This window comes from Hylaeus anthracinus, unplaced genomic scaffold (assembly GCF_026225885.1).
Source record: "Hylaeus anthracinus isolate JK02 unplaced genomic scaffold, UHH_iyHylAnth1.0_haploid 0, whole genome shotgun sequence".
Taxonomy (NCBI): domain Eukaryota; kingdom Metazoa; phylum Arthropoda; class Insecta; order Hymenoptera; family Colletidae; genus Hylaeus; species Hylaeus anthracinus.
In genome coordinates, this window is record NW_026533254.1 from 10,437,224 (window position 1) to 10,454,754 (window position 17,531).

The 17,531-nt window shown below is 39.3% G+C and overlaps 1 protein-coding gene across 1 annotated transcript in view; it reads right to left on the bottom strand.

Annotated features, from left to right (window-relative positions):
- Nucleotides 1-599: 599 nt before the first annotated feature.
- The window catches only part of LOC128896353 (suppressor of lurcher protein 1), a 468,244-nt gene continuing 451,312 nt past the window's right edge, over nt 600-17,531 (bottom strand). Inside the window, exons 11-13 of the mRNA XM_054159693.1 lie at nt 13,110-13,317; nt 8,662-8,909; nt 600-2,202 (exon numbers count right to left, since the gene is read on the bottom strand). Coding sequence (XP_054015668.1) covers nt 2,138-2,202; nt 8,662-8,909; nt 13,110-13,317 — 521 coding nt within the window. The 3' untranslated portion in view covers nt 600-2,137. The remainder of the gene's footprint in view (nt 2,203-8,661; nt 8,910-13,109; nt 13,318-17,531) is intronic.

The window sequence follows — 17,531 nt, forward strand, 5'->3', positions numbered from 1 at the left end:
ACAAACAATGAATCTTTATAATAAAAACACTGAAAATTTGAACTACTATTGAATAAAATTATATATTTATAGGGTTCCAAGTATCGGAAATATTCCATCAGTTCTACGTATTGGAAATACGTCATACTGTAGTTGATACGTTCCCTTGTATGTTGATACGGGGAACGGCAGGAGTCCGTGCGTGTAGACCCCGATTTCGGACCACAGAGCAATTCAATAGTCATTATTTATTCGCTTATCGTATAAAACGTGTGCAATTGAGTATATTTATCTTATTACGATAAAAACTAATGTAAAACATTGTATATTATAAAATTATTCCACAGGATACTCCTGTTTCAAAGTATACCGGATCGTTTATAGGTTGTTTTAGTGTTGTCGATGGTCCTATAAAATATTTAGTATATTAGTATATGCTGATTGTATCTTGCACCGAATAATTATGTTACGAATACTTCTGTAACGTAGTTTTCTATATTATTTACTAATGTACAACTTTATTGTACGATGTTTTAATTAGAATCATTTACATTGACGTTAGGTTTAGAAGCAGCACTCCAGTTGCACCTCGCCACACTAGGGTAATTTATTTTCATCGATGACCGTTTTAGACTTTTGTGCAATAAAAATAAGTAAATATTATTTTCTGGAATGTATGAATCATTTTGAATGAAAAGCTCAAGCAACACGAATACTCATCTCAATGTTAAAATTATCTCATTCATAATTACTCAATTAAAAAAATTAATTCTTATAAATCCTTTGCACGGATTCAGAAAATTATTTCAAACTGTACTTCGATATTCGTTATAACTGTATTCATCACGATCGATCGTTTCGTTATTGCTCATTCTTCAAAACTTCAACGTCGAGCATATCTCTCCGATGCGATGATCGTCCTTAATAATACCCATTCCAGTCATCGAATACACACATATTTTATCAAATCCGTCCAATCAAGTTATCGCGATCGGTTCGTGTTTCTCTGCCCTTTTCGACGATTAATCGTATCTCGATCGTAAACCGTTAATCGTAAATCCTCTTAATTTCATCTGGCCCGTTTTGAACGGTTATTCGTAACTGTTCGGCCAGGCTACTCATGGTTTCACGAATATCTACATTTTTTTCGCGTATAATCAGACTTGTATACGTTTCCTAGTAAAACTAAGAAGGAATGGAAACATCACAGTCGTATAGAGGATGTAATAATAAATATGTCCGTAGTGTGTCGTGTATTTAGGAAGGCGAATTTCTTTCGTGTCTCTTTGTTCACTGTTTACGTATGACTTTCGAGTAATTCGTCGGACAGATAGTTCATAGCGATTTAATAAATTCGTTTACGTACGAGGAGGAAAACGTTAACAATTCAGCACTCTTTAATACGTCGCGCTACAACGGATCATAGATATATCCCATTACTCGTACAACTCCTCTAATATCCTCTCTTCGTACGTGTTCATTAAATTAAGTACGCCTAACGGGGAATCCCTCGAGCCGAAAACATAAAGGTTGCGAGCGTGAGCGAGATTGTTTCATTCAATTAGGAAGAGAATTTCTAATTTCATCGAGGATGTCATTTTCAAATTAGAGAATCGCCTCGATAGATGTAAATTTTAATCTCTTTCTAAATATCGTACCAAGGAAGCAACCACTAAATATTTATAACAAAATCGCAACATTTATAACATTGTCGCAATATTATCAGACTAAATCCAAATTTCAGAGGAGAATTTCGTATCCTCGAAGCAAGTTTGAATAACGAAAGGAATAGTTTCTCGTCCAGGAGTCTTGTGGCTTTCTTCGTAAGCTTTCGAATTTTCTCGTCGAGAGTTTCCCCTTGGTAAGTTCGAATACTTTATTGCCAGTGAGTACGTTTTCTCCGTGGTGGTCGTAGAATGATGGAGAATGATCGTCATCGGGTTCAGCGTGGTGATAGATCTAATAAGTAAATTACGATGTCCCGTGTGTCTCCAGGGAGATCGGCTTTCCTATTCCTTTGGCAATATCAATGGCGCAAACAATGTAGCCACTCTCATCTGTGCGCCGACTAATAGAGGATTTTGGATGGCTCCTGTCCTCGAAGTTATAGTTCGTTGTAAATTGAGCCAAGACTCGTCCAAGTAGTTACCGATCGTGATTAAAGCGAAACTCGTCCAAAGAGTAGGCGACTTATGAGCAGTAGCAGCACCAGCAGCGTTCCACCTTTAACAAAAAATAAAGCAGGCAGACTCGTGATTACCCTGACGCGATCCAGATAGCCACGTTCAAAAAATCTTCATGCATCCTATCGCTAACCTGGCCGAGACATCGACCCAGGCCTCGAGTCGCGAGAAAAACGGATGTGCCACGATAACGGGCGTTTGCGATAACAAAATAAATTTCTAGCGTGCGACATCCGCTTTCCTTACGTCTTCCTTTAAGAGATTAGGAGAATGATCATGATGGAGCGAGGAAATGGTAGTGGAAGAAGCGAGATGTATATTTACGAGTCCAAGGTTAAATGTTGAGATAAAAATTTGGAGATTTAGTATTGTTAATGTAAAATTAAATGTCTTGTTTTAGATTCTTCTAACACTTCCACTACTCTTGATCAATCTAAATTAAATGTTTTAATGTAAATACTGTAGTGTAATTTTTCAATGATTTGGATTTTATATCGGTTGTAAACTTGAACGATCCGTTTAAGTCAGTATTAACACGCAATAAAATTTAAAATTTAAATAGAACCTGATCAGAGTTAAAACGCAACAGGAATGTCGTTCCCGGGTTATTTAAAATTTAAATTTTATTACGTGTTAGCTCCGTTCGATTGAATGCGTCTGATTAAGTCCACTAACAATTTAATAAATAAATTATTGTATTAAAAAAGACACTACTCCCATATTTTATCGAACTTTTGTTTTGGGAAAAAGGTTGTTCAATTACTGGCCAGAATAATTCAGCAATGAGATTAGCATAAAGAGATTGAGTCTTAAAATAAATAGAAATTTTCTTCCTATCCCTAATGACTTTCAACAAAATGGCTTTCAATATTTCATGTGAAACAGTATTCCATAAATTAAATAAAATTGCCTCCTGATTTAATCCCATATCGAATAATTGTAACTTTTCTTTCGAACCATTAGGTTTCGAAACAGACGTTTGTATGAGTATACAAGCGCTGAACGAACATTTATATCCTCGTAACAACGTACAATGCGGTGCGCTTTTACGGTGAGAGGGCATCGCCGCGTTTCTCGCGTTGATCTGCATCGCAAACGACCTGCAGGGATTTTCGTTTTGTCGTGACGCAGGCCATTGGAAAAATCCAGCAACAAGGCACAGTCGAACGTATACCTTGCAAGTAATTGCATTCGAAGGTACGCGAGGGAAAAAGGACCGTCGCGATGCTCGCAACGGCTTCTGTTCCATAATGAATAGGGACGTTACGCGATTCTGCGTCGCGGTAAATATTAGACATCAATGATGTAATCAGAAATACTGTTGATAGTGGCGCAACAGAAAATTTCCAATAGGAAAAGGGGGAAAATTTTGCTGCACCTCTTTGTAAGCAACACTAAGGGATACAACGGAAAAATATAAAATACAATACAGTACAACGAAGAATAATAGCCTACAGATAATTTTTAGTTTGATTATAGTCTGAAATATTTATATTCGAATTTAAATATTTTAATTTGAATATTAATTGTTCTATTTCAATTTTAAATTTCAGATGTTTTTATATATGCTTTATTTTCGATGAAATAATATTCGGTAGTCGAAGTCGTTGTGTTCATATATTTTTTTTCAAAGAATTAATATTAACAACAGTGTTTGAGAAAAAAAGCATGGAAAAGCACCTCTTTTTATCGTTCCGATCGAAAAGATTCCCTCAGGTGGTACAGACTATAAATAAACCACGCCCGGGTTCCGCTTGCAACACGTTCGAAAACAATGTTGTCCAATTCAATTTTAACAGTCGCGTTCGGTGCCTGGCGCGAGTAATAATTGCCTCCGTTTAGTTTCCCCGAATTTTTGTTTCGGGGGAGATGGTTGTTCAATTACTGGCCAGCATCTGTAGGGTAGAATTGGGTCGGACGCATTAATTACTTTCATGATGGACTAAATTGGAGGAGCTGATGCCAGCGAATCGTATTGTTTGCTCCATTGTTTACGTCGCTGCCATTGGGGCGGTTACATCCACGCAATTTTCCTTTTAATTTAACCTGCAATTTCCTTCGCAATTTTTCCACCGATTCTTGTTAAGTTTGAAATGATGTTCCATTTGGAAGATGGAGCAGCGAGCGAGGCATGGTTCTGATAGTCATAATTAGTCTTCAGGAAGGATTAGTATTTTTTCTTACCATTTTTGGTGGTGTGTGTGTGCAACGTTAGTTTCTGATTCTTTCTTTTTTTTCATTTTTGTATCTTTTGTATTTTATATAAAGTAAAAGTTTAGAAGATAATTTCATCCTTTAAATTTGTTTTGTTAAAGTTATAAAACGATTGACTATATTGGTATGGACTATATTGGTAGTAAAGAAGACGAATGGAATAGAATATTCAAAATTACAATCTCCCCCCTGTGGAACATACGCAACGTGGTGGGCAACACTGCTTTATACGAACAAAGCGATATAGAATATTTCGTGTTGTGTAAACGTGTTCATTTTAAATTAATATAAACGTTAGCGTGCGCTATCGATACGGTACCCACTGCCATTTGAGCATCGGATTTGGATTCCTGTTTAATATGTCATTACATAAATTAGATTCATTAAATTAATATACAAATACGGTACGTTCGGCGTCCTTTCATCGAAGTATACTAAACTGACCACCGATACGTTATTAATTGCATGTAATTCTCATTCCCGCGCGAGAATCTCCCGCAATCCCATTCGTTAGGGTTACTTGTTGATCTTTCTAATATTTCCTGATATTTTTTTTTTTCAACCAGTCCAACTCTCCGCGTTGTATCGTTTTTCTATGCAAATGTAATTAGTTTTCACGTACGACCCGCCGCGGCAATTTCGGAGATTATACCGCAATCCTGTTACGGTAATTTCGATTCCATTTAACTTTCACGAGATTCAATCGAACAACCTATTTCGATTTCTTCCCAGGATTAATCTCTTCATCAATTTATTCATAAATTATGAAACGCACGCGGTGCCGCGCGTATTATTGCACACGGTAATTAATAGGGTTTATTAATCATGTTCATTACACGGGTCAATCCAAAATCGACGATTCGGACTGTGTAGTCGAGATATCGGATTAATCGAGGATTGAGGTTCCGTTTTCTGTTTGGAATGACCAAACGTTTAGAAGGATATCATACAGAAATTTAATAAGTATTTAAGTTATAGAATGAAAGGTTTCGCAGAAAATAATTAAAAATTCCATTGTTTACATGGATAGGCTACTAATATAGATATTGGTTTTATTCGCTCCTTGTTATTCGAATTAAATTTTACTCGTCTCTGAGTCAAACTAGGATTCGACAATTTTTAATAAGGGATACATTATACATTTAAGAATATAAGAATATTTCCAGTTGTGTTTTACTGTACCTCAAAGCATCAATAAGATCTCGTTCCGAATTGCGAATAGAATCTCAATTTTCACCAATGTTGAAAAGTCTACGAAGAAAGCTCCCATGAAGAATTTGATTCAAGCAGAGAAATCTATTCACTCGGGATTGTGCTTTCGTACTTTGTACGATCGTGTCAAAGAAAGAATCGACTTGAGAGACCTCCCACCAGTTGTCTTATCGAGGGGAACTCATTCACCTTTTACCAGCAAAAGTAGTGATGGATTCGAGCGTATCGCACGAATCCTTGTTCTTGTGACTCATAAGTTGAGTACTACTTTGACGAAATGGACGCTAAGCAACGAATTCTTTCATACAATTTAACACAGTTTAAAATTGATTCCAAAAATATATCAAACTTTCATGTAAACATTAATCGAAGTAAAATATTACGTATTGCTTGTTAGTCTTTATTTGAGACACATGCTATTAATATCATTCATTGTTTCCATTTTTCAATTGGATTCTTGCAAACAACAAAGGATACACCTAGAACTTACAGTTTTGAAAGCAACCAATTCATTTACGAATGATGTCCTTAAATAAAGAACCTCCGAAAAACCTGTTGTATTGTATTCAACCACTCAATACGTAAATATCTACGAGTACGAATACAGATTGGATCAGATTCCATGAATTTTCAAATATAATCTACACGAAAACGAAGCTCCTCACGGAAAAGTTTGATTCGGAGTTTTCGACGTTATTTTCAGGAGGGATTATCTGCTTTTTAATGCCTCGAATTACGCCCCAGCTGCTGTGAAAGACAATTCGCATTATTTACGGTATTACCTGATATTAATGATATTGGATTGCGTTGGCAATTGAAGACACGAGGGCGAATAACTATTAAGCGTCCAATAATGGCCGAAGAAGTAACAAAAGCGCCTTGAATCTCGAGCATTCGGCCACGATCGCTGGCGAAAACGATTAACGGTCTCCTTTCGCGATTTAATTTGACAGGTGGGGCGGGGGAGGGGTCAAAGTGCTCCGTATTAATTGATTTCTCCATTCAGGGAAACGACTGATTAATCCATGGTTCAAGCGGCATGTGTTTTCAACATTGGTACTATTCCACAGTTTGCTCGAGTCGAATGTAGCAATTTAACGTTTGCACATACGCGATATCTGTATCATGGCGTGTCTGATACAACCGAAGAGAAAGAAGCAACGTTCACTGCGCAATTTAAAGTATATCGTCCCAAAGGTTTCTGTAAGTTTCTTCGGCTTCCTTTTATGCCTGGGTAACTTGATTCTTGTCTTTACGATTGGTTTGTACTTCGCGTTTTACATCGCATCAAAAGGCAAAAAGGAATTCCCAGCGACCATAACGGAATATGTTTTCCCTCCCCTTTTTTTTTTATTTCATTTTTGTTCTATAAGTACATCACGTGCATGCATAGCGTGTATGCATAATATCATCAAAAGGAAACAGTGCGTACCGGAAACTTTTAAAATAAACCAAGGGAGATATTGTTTTGTATGTCAAGTAATTTGGCTGCAAGAAAATTGTAAAACTGGTGATAAAAGTAGATTCATTTTTCAGAATTTCATGTATTTTTACATTTCAGTAATTATAATTCGTGTTATTATACACAGACACACCTTTTTTTTTTTTACGTTTAACCCTCTATGGGCTCATGTAACTTTCGGCGTTCGGCGAATGTTCTGCGAGATAAAAAGCGTTCCACGACTAATGAAGTTTGGAAAATACAGTGCCAGAGTGGCTATCGGCCGAGTTTAACTTGGTGATTCATGGGGACGAGAATGTCGACAATTCAACACCCCCTTGTCAGATACATTTTCGAGCGCGCGCGATCAGGATTTCGACCCAGACGAATTCGCGGAGTGTTTACACAACTTTCGTCAGTTTAATCCACGGTTCATTAAGTGATTCGATCCAGGCACGGTTTATTCATACCCACGAGTGGAAATAATATCTGGCTGGGGGCGAGCTTAAAATTACAAGAACGAATATCTGTTTTCTGTTCCGCGTTAGAGGCTCTCGATTTCGCCAATTTACGCACGATTAAGCAAACGAATGCCGCCTCTCGGCGATTTAATAATGGTAGTACGTACACAAAAATTCGATTTCCTCTATCAATACCTGCAGGGCCAGGGGAAACAGGGGCGCAGCGTACGGCGGGGCGGGGGAGGGGGACCGTCTATTGCAAATCCTATTATAAATCGCGTACAATCTTTTTTACAGCGACGGGAGCTTCCGCTGTTTCGGATGTAAACTGTCTATTATTCATGGGATTTCGCGATAAATCGATCGATTCCGATGAAAAGCTCCGATATCGGGGCGGTTCGAAATAATTTTTTAAAGCTGCGACTGAAATTGCGCGCGTCTGTTACGCGAAAAATTCGACAACATCGGCCGTTCGCTGGCAACCTCCCTTCCCTCTCCTCCGGTTCGTGAGATTATTATAAATGCATACACGGAGCGTTTCGCGACGCGGAATTGTAACAGTGTTTGCATTGCAAACTACGTCTCGTGAGCCCTCCCAGTTCTGTCTCGCGTTTCTAAGGACTAGTATCAGCTGCGCGGCATCGATTTGTTCGTTAGAATATGCATGCTGACGGCAGGCTCCGTTTCCACAGTTCGTACGCAACTTTTCCGCCCCAGGCGTCAATTTTATAATGGGTTGAAGAACAAATAGTAATGATGACGAATAGACTGCGGAATTCGGTTGTTTTTTTGCGTACGTTAGTAAGTGGGTAGAATATGTAATTTTAATTGTGAATAAAAAGTGAGGACTTTTGTAGCATATAAATTATCGTTTTAATATAAGAATTCAAATCTTTTAAAGATTGTCGGTATCGTCATTTCGTGAGCAAGTATATGGTACTATAATGTTTTACATAAAAAAAGAAGAAGGTCATCCAGACATTTAATTTGCTACATTGTCCAAAATTAACACACTGAATTTACGTTAGTATCGTTGAAATTTCATTTCAGTTTCCCTGTACACGGAAATTAACCCGAAAAGGGGCAAAAAGGTCGTGCATTGTGTGGGCAAACGTAAAAATTCAAGTATGAAAGGGAACGGGAGCCGAGGGGAAAAGAAGTTTAGTTTTACCTTTTAACGTTGACGCATTACTCGTCGGTGGCTTTGTTGTGTAATTTCCTTCCTCGTCCACAAACACGTAGCTGGCGTTAAATCCCGTCCCGTCGTATCTGTCGTTGCTCTTAAAAGTCACGCGAAAGAACTTTCTGTCACTGGCGACATCGAATTCCTTCAGCTGACCACAATTCCTCGGGTACTTCCGGTCCGTAGACATGTAATTCGAAAACTCGACGAAGTCGCTGGCGGACACGGGATCGCATCTGCAAAATTAACGTCACCTTCGTATTATAATCTCTCTCAGTATGTTTTTCAGTTTTTAGTCTCGACTTCAGTAACATTTTTAATAACGAACATCTCAGATCCAATGTTTACTTTTAATTTCACGTAATAGCTTCTGATCATCCTCGAGGCGTCCTTTGCATACTAAAGAAAAACTATCAAACAAAACCTTCTATATTCCATGACTGCCTGTTCTAATTGAATTTAGTATTTTGTACCTTGTTGGAGTTATATAAGGATAACAGATCCAGTGAATAATTCACCTGTGATTATATATTATACATGGTGGAAAAGGTTAGACTGCGAGGAGGCTTGCCTTCCGTGGTGGAACGGGTGATGGCATAAACATTTAAGAGGGATCTTCCTTCCGCGGAAACGCTGCATCAACGAAATGGAGCTTTCTTTCGGGAAGGAGCGAATTAAATGAAAACGTCGGCAAGACAAGTGCGCTAGGTGTATGCTAGATCAATAGAGAAGAAGTATGCTTTGTTAATCCTATATGTTCCACCAGTACCTAAATAGTACTAGACAAATAATCGAGTGGCATTAATAATAGAAAATCATAAGTTTCCGTGCTTGTGATTTTCTGGATAATTTCTATTATTTTTGGCTAATCGAGGTGAAATTTTGGACGAGTGCTCGAAAAGAATAGGTTACTCGTTTAGCAAAAATATTAGTCTTAATTATTACCAATAATCGTTCAAGAAGCAGTAAAATTTTCACTCGTAATTTAGTGTATTAGTTCTATAAATTAACGCTTTCCTATTAAACGGTTATGTGATTTCCGAGTTCAAATTGATAGACACGGTGGCCCAATCTATCCTGGGGTGAAAAAGAAACGAAGTCACTTGATATATTCACCTTTCGCGGGCGAATATCGAAGAGATCTCGAATGCTTTTTCTCGGATCTCCTCGCGCGTGCTCGTAAATTGCTTTCATAGCTGTGGACCGGCAATTCCATAAGTAATTCAATCTTGGCTCTTCCCGCGCATAACTTTAATATACATGTGTAACCAGGCCGCGTACCGCCCAGGCTTTACAATCAGACTCCTTCGGATATTCCCACCCAGCTCGCGGATTTTATTCCCGTTTCCCCATAAATATTTCCCGCCCGTTTCGCCCGCGAGTCAACGGATCCCACGATTACGTAATCCGCGATTAAAGGTCGCTGAGAACGCCCCCTCAGCCAGGGGCGTCAGAAATAACGCTTTATTCCCGCGCCACCAAGTGCCAAGTGCGATTTTTTGTCTGCTTCGACTGGCTACGAAAATAACTTTAACACGCTCAATGCCAGACTCGTTAACATTTCTACAAGGATAAAACTTTGTTTCTATTGAATTGGAAACTCGAATAAAAAAATTTCTGTTTTATTAAAAAAACAACATTCTTAAGCTCATTCTAGAAAATCCTTCATGTACTGTCCCATTTAGTCGAGGAACCCGAAGGGGTCTTTGAAATCAGCTTGCACAGCACTGTTGTAGAGGGTTCGATCCAACCCAGTTAGGAATCTAATCTATTTTTATGTAAGACGCTTGATCTCATCGCCACGTACGACTTCGTCATTTGCTGCCCCGGAGGAAACCGACATATTACGAATTCGTGAATGCTGTTACGATCCGCGGTCTGTAATTAAAGCCAAAAAGGAAGTGGCGATCCGCCAAATAAATGGAACTGACAACGGCGATTTATGCGGCCGTTCACCCCCGAACCGAGGAATCCACTCGCTGTTGGAAATAATGTACACCGCCCGTAAGAAATATTGATACGTGAGCGATGGCGCTATTATCGCGAAAGGACGATATACGCATACATCGCACGGCGGTTCCTTGTACCGACGACATAAGTGGCAATTCGTATGATAGATCATCATTCGCTCTCCTCGTTTCGTATCATATATTTTCAAGTGTTTACGCGTGCCTGGATTTACGAGTAGAAATGTATCTTTCTCGATCGGAAACGCGATCTGGCGAGGTGTCGTCGCGTCGCACTTCGTCTAATTGAACTTCCATTCGGACCGCTGTTTTCGGAGGGAAACGAGGGATATTAAAATGTTCGGTGTTATGGACTTCGATAGGGATGGGATTCCAGACATGTTAAGACAGGGTGTTGTATTGAGGTCGATGGTTGATTACATACCCTCAAAAATGAATGAGAAGTTAAACAAAGTGATGAAAAGTTTGCAAGGAACCTAAGAACAGAACTGTAAGGAGACGATTACTTTTCAGAAATCCGATTAGTTAAACCTTTTCTAACAAATGGAATGAGGTATGTGTCTAGTCAGACAAGTAGAAAAAATCACGATTACCAGACCAACGAAATGTACGAGATACGGTGAATGTTATCGATTTCGTGCAAGTCGCGAGACCTACTTCGTGCCTCTCCTCGGCGCAATTGTTTAAAAGTTCCCGTAGGAAATGGCAAAACACGACTAATTAGTGGCCTCCACTAATGAACGAAGCGCCGCGCAACATGATTATTGATGGCGATTTAATAAGACCCAATTAGGTCATTATGTGGCCAGCCCTACCTTTTTTTACAAATCCCTCGTGATAGTAATTTCGATTTCGTTCGTCCTAAAATCGTTTCGAGGTTTACCTTTCAAATCCGTCGCGCTAATTAATGTGCTCGTTAATCAGCTGTAACCGTTAATTAGTCAACCCAGCCGCGAACGCTCTATGTTTGGATGGACTTTTGGGGTTATCGATTACAGGACACCTTCGGACGCCCGGCGTCTTCGTCTCCAATAAGCAGCTCGAAACTTTGTTCGACGTGGTTTGATTTACTGGAACGTCGAGCTACGTCAGGATTGGTTAATCGAACTAGTATCGATTGCCTTCCAGGAAACTTCTAGTTGACTAAGGATGCCTACATTGTCTCACCTCGTCTCGTTGAGTGACGAAAAGGTAGTCGAGGAGGATCGATACCGTGGAATTCCAGTCACGATAGAGTTATCGGTTCATCTTTCGTGTTCCATCCTTCTTTTTACTTGTATTGTTTGGAAGTTCTTTCTATATTAGATTTTTAACGTTATTTCTCTATTTCTTCTATATACGAGTGACCATACTGCTTTACTTTATTTGTATTGCTTGGGTGTTCCCTCTATATTAGATTCTGGCCATTCTTTCTCCTTTTCCATTATACAGGATTGGCTGGATTATTTCGTAACACGTGCAAAGCCAGTCAAATGAATCGATGCATTCATTTTTATGAAGCTTTGTATAAATTCGTTGTATAAGTTCATTGGTTTAACCCAACCACTATATCGTATGTGGTTCAATTTGAACTTTCTTAATGGTACCTACGTCTTTGTCGCAGAACTCGGAACAGAAAATATTGTAAACAAAAGTATTAAGTTAATCGATCCTAAATCAGATTAATAAGAAGGTGTTATTAATCTTCGTTAATAATATTACTGAAATTAAATGCTCGAAGAGTAACTTGATATCGGCACAATGGTGCAATTGCTTAATTGACGACAAAGGAACAAATTCAATTGCTTTGAAAGTAAATGGGAAAGGGTTGCAACAATTCTTCCTTTCAGATCGTCCACCGTGACTGATGGCACAAAGAATTTGAGCTTTTATTGCATTGTCGCGTGCACCGACCAGGGAAAGGGGCCATCCAGCTTTCCGCCATTACTGTCTTTCATTCCGATATTCCTAAATCATGGCAGTGATTTAAAACGTAAAAGCTGCTGTACGTGTTTTTCATGCAATAACCGCGGGGTTCTGGAGGTGGCTCAAGGAAGGAAATGTAATATCTCAATTTTATAGGTTATGAATCCGTTTTATAATCTACGGAGAAGGCGTTTATCATGCAGTGTTTATTGAACGTTTCCAGTGCCTCGGTAACGTCTAAATTACAATCTAAATCTTTACTTTTATTTGATAAATTCTAATAGGCGAATGATCCAGTAGTTATAGTTTGATTTTCTTAGAAATCCAATGAAAGATTTTTATGATTTTTCGGGGAGTTCTCAGTGATGGGCGAAACTACTTTCTAAGTTTAGAAATCTAAAGATTTATCCTAGTCGTGTGTAATTTAAATATGTAAAAAATACAATTGCTCTTATTTAAAAATATTAACATTTCAGTTTGAACATACCGAAAAAGTTTCACGAAATTCGCAGTCGAATGATGTTTGCTGGTCGTCAATTAAATATTAAAGCAAGTTCGACTTACGGCGGTACTCCCTCGATGTCGAAGAAGTGAAAATGGAGATGGACTCGTTCGGTGAGCTGGCCGTTGAAGAAGTAGTAGCATTCCGTGTTCCGGGGATACAATCCAGGATAGTTTGGCGACGTGAACGTTCCGTTCCGTGTGTCGTTGCTGTTGTAAACAAAGGCACAGGGATATTGCGTCTCCTGCCTCCCCGTAGTTATGCCGTAGTCTGAAACAGTGAAACGGTGCTGCGATAATGCCCTTTAAATCTCTCTTGTCGCCGGAGAATAAACTTCGAGGCAGAAACCCTCATTCGCGGAGACTGGCAGCCCGTTTCGCCGAATAAATATGACGTTTCGCGAGCTCGTTAATTAAATCGCGCCTATTTCAAGCATTTAATTGCGGGATGAAGGAAGTCGGTAACTTCGAATCGAGCGTACGGCCACCTTTGCACGACTTTCCTCTCTGGCTTTATTCGCTCAACGAAATGTACCTCAAAGGGTTCAGCGCTGGATATAAAGCGGTAAGGGCGGAGCACTCGGAAAGAAGGAGTTTCGATCCTCCGGGAAACATTTGAAATAATATTTAAGAATAAAATTTTAGAAACATCGGAAACGTCTACTTTTACGTTGAATTTATATTGGCGGAGGAAAGTAAAGTAAATGTTAGGTGAAAGTTGGTGGTTGGTGCATTCCTCCTTTTAAATAAATTTTAAAGAATTTTTGTAAGAGGTCAAGATATTTTTCCATAGAAAAATGCATGTAGTTATAGGAGAGTTCGACACGCCCTTGAATGAGATTCATTTTATTTTATTTTAACGTTGAAAGTAATTTTCTTTACTGAGTTTTTATATTTCTCTCAATTAACGGAGGTATTCAAAAAATACTCTCCTTATTCCAACAATTCTTGGCCAAGATAATTTAAACTGGGAGTAGAATCGTCGTTAATATTAGAAACCAGGTTTAATAAACGAACGAGTGTCATTAAATATGACCATCAGTGCGTGACAAACAAATATCGGTATATGTTACACGAAGTATAAGAATATACAGCAAATTTTATATTTCATACATATGCAGAATGAAGATAGTAGATCAAATATTTTTCATTTTAAAATCAGTACAATATTAAAGATTAAAGAACCGAAATATTCAGCATGAAAAAGGTGAATTTGACAAATCGAGTAGGTTCAGACCGTTCCAGTCAGGCAAACAGCTCTGACCTGGAATTACCGTTTTACACAAACCCTTGTTACCTAAATTTACAGGTCATTCGATTGTTTCGAGATGTTTGCGATTGCCAGCGCGGCATCGCGATCCAGCTGGCGCGCTTAATAAATATTGACGTTCGCTAATGAACAGCCACACGTCGAAATATAAAGGATCACCGTCATAATCGCTGTATTGTAACGCGTTTGACATTTATAAACAACAGGTGCATAATAGCTTACGTATTATTAACTAGATGTTATCATTATTGTGCTACAATTTACCAATGAACATACATCTCTTCAGCGGGTCCCCTCTATACGAAACACCAGCTAGTCGTTCGATATGTCTGTCCTTTAACGTATAAATCATTCCAGACAATGTAATATGTACACTGACGGCGCACACTTGCTGCCGCTTTCATTGTTAAATCATTTAATTGGTATTTTTCAATGCCGATATCGTGAAATTGACCGAGCGATATTCCCTCGGGAAATTGTACTACTGTTACAGAGTGACAGTTTAGTAGCATAAATGTGTTCGGAAAATTAAATTCCATGGGAAAATATTCAATTTGCACCCCAAACGATCGGCGGAGGTTCGAAATTCTGTGCTAGAAGATGTATAAATATTGGCAACAAGGCAAAACTGAACAACATTCCTCACTTCTCCGCGAAAAAATTATCACCAAAGTTACGTCGCCATTCCCTGTGGCAACCCATCATTCGCGGCAACTACGTAATTAGCCAATCGGCCGAAGTTAGCGAATTGTAAACTCCCAGACGAGGTTCCAAAACAATAAGCATTTCTCGATTCCATTGATCGATGGGGCGCCAGTGTCGCCCAGCGCGCACAGTCGCCGAATCTCCGGCTCGAAACTGTATATTAAAGCACCAAAGCGAAACGGGTTAATTATAAGATGGCGGGTCGTCAGTGCTCGTTTGAAATTGCTTGGTATGGTCGCGGCTAAAACCGTGGTGGAAGTTCTCCGTCGAGTTCCCGAAGTGTGATTCCCCGTCGCAGCGGGTCCGCCAAGTTTCTTCGCGGTTGTAAACATCGAGTAATAAGCTTTCGCGGACGCCGCGCACTTTTGCGCTTAGTTAGCTGTATTTGTTACAGGAACGATGCGCAACAAACCACTCGGCTTATTCATTAAGCGGGAGGAGCAGTCGCGGGGTGACGGTTGTATGATAAAGTTGTCCGACTCGGGGGGTGGCTTTGCTGGAGATAAACGTGATTTGGAACCCTCCGCTCGTCTGGAAATCCTACCACCTTGATTCTTAAGTTCATGTTTAACTTTCCATGGAAGCTACCGAGAAATATTAGATTGCGAAGCGAAGAAGATACGGCAATCCCCGCTTAATTGTCGTCGAACGAGTCCGTTCGTTTACATTTATCCAGGGGGTGGCTGGGGTACAAGTAATGGCAACGTTCGTGAATAGCGAAAGCAACCTGGAAATAAATTCTCGCGAAAGGAATTGGTTCGCGTTCGGCTTTTCCTCTTTAAGTAATTGATTCTTTTGTATCTTCGATACTTGAACAACTAATACTGCGAATGCAATTGTCTATGGTGTATTGAAATTTTTGAAGCATTATAATTTTAATCTACTTTTCTATCATTTCCGCTCGTTGATCATAATAGAAAATCTAAAGAATATTCTCACGATTACTGTCGATAGTTGCACTCCACGTCTCTTGGAAAGAGAAAAATTTACTATTTCTGTGCCGACTCGACATTTTGGGCGCCCCTCAACGTACTCAGAGCGCGGAAGACTCATTTTCCGAGGAGTCGCGACGGCGACAAACATTCCCTGCAATTAGGGACGAAGTATTGCGCCCCGTTTCGTGATTTTTACGGTTGTGGCAGCTTCTGGGGAGACTTCCAGAGTCGAATTGAGCGTCGCGCAGGGTCGGGAGCCATTGCGAGCATTTAGCATCCGGCGTAATGTCTCTATACGAGTCGAGCCCAGGGTTGGATACGTGCACGCGCGCTTACTGTTTCTCATACTTCCGTCTCTCGCCAGGCGCGCTTGTGTATCTTCGGAAACAACGAACTTCGCCTCCCGGTGCATTGTGCATCTTCCACCCCTGTACACGTTCCACGGTATCTCTTTCCTGCACGCTGGTAAGTAATACCTTGATTTACGTACGGCGCGGCAATCGCGGCGTTCGTTTCTGCATTGGTAGGAATTTTAATCTGACAAATGTGAGGAGCACCTAGACGAGATGACGCGCTGAAATTGATGTTACGCGCATGTATCGCGCGAGCCTGATATATTTCGCGAAAAAAAAAAAACGAATGGGACTTATCGTCAACTTCTCGCCTGATATCACGCGAGCGTTGGCTATTCAAGCGGGGAATTTCAACGTCGCCTTGGAATAAGTGGTGTGGGCATTTGAATGGTAAATTTAGTGAAAAGATTGTTTGTCTTATAATCAACAAAAAGATTCGAGAATAAAGTATTCAAGTTATAAATATTACGTGGAACACGTATGTACTTCAGGTGCAAACTATGTTAAGGCAACAACTTTGGAAATTTAGGATAACTGTATAAAGTCACTCAACTTAATTTCTCAAATTCTCTGAAGAACAGTTTCGCTCCAAATATTAAAAAATGACGTGTCTCTATTTTTTCATATTATAATATTAAATAATTATTAAATACCTTTATGAATATTATTATACAGCAGTGTGAACATTAGAGCCGAAAATCGCGTTGGAAATGACTTTAGGCACTATCAGTGCTCTGATCAGAAACAATCAGCCATTTCAACGGTATACACAGTCATGCTGCGCTGTATTCCGCGAGGACATGCGGTATATCATAGACAAATATTTACGCTCGACCCAATCATCAGTGACAACAGAATTTGCTAAAAGCAGATGCGACGGTACACGATGCTTTGCGGCCAATTTACCTCGACTGTCATTATAATGAGCCGTATTTCCGCGTTCATCGCGGGTGATATACGTATGTGTTGTTTTACGGGGGTTAAAAAAAATGCAAACATCGTTCCACGTAAACTCTGAAAGTTAATTTAAACTAGTGGTTTCCACGCGTTCTGGAAATCGGGCTTCAAAAAACTAGAAGGAATTTTCACGCTTAACATTCGTATACAAAAAATATTCTAGAACTTTTTATAATATTAGTTGGTTCAATGTGAAGTTGTTTTCGTTGAGTTTCGTTGATTGAATTGTTTACTATGTAAGGTATCTCGAAAATTAATATATATA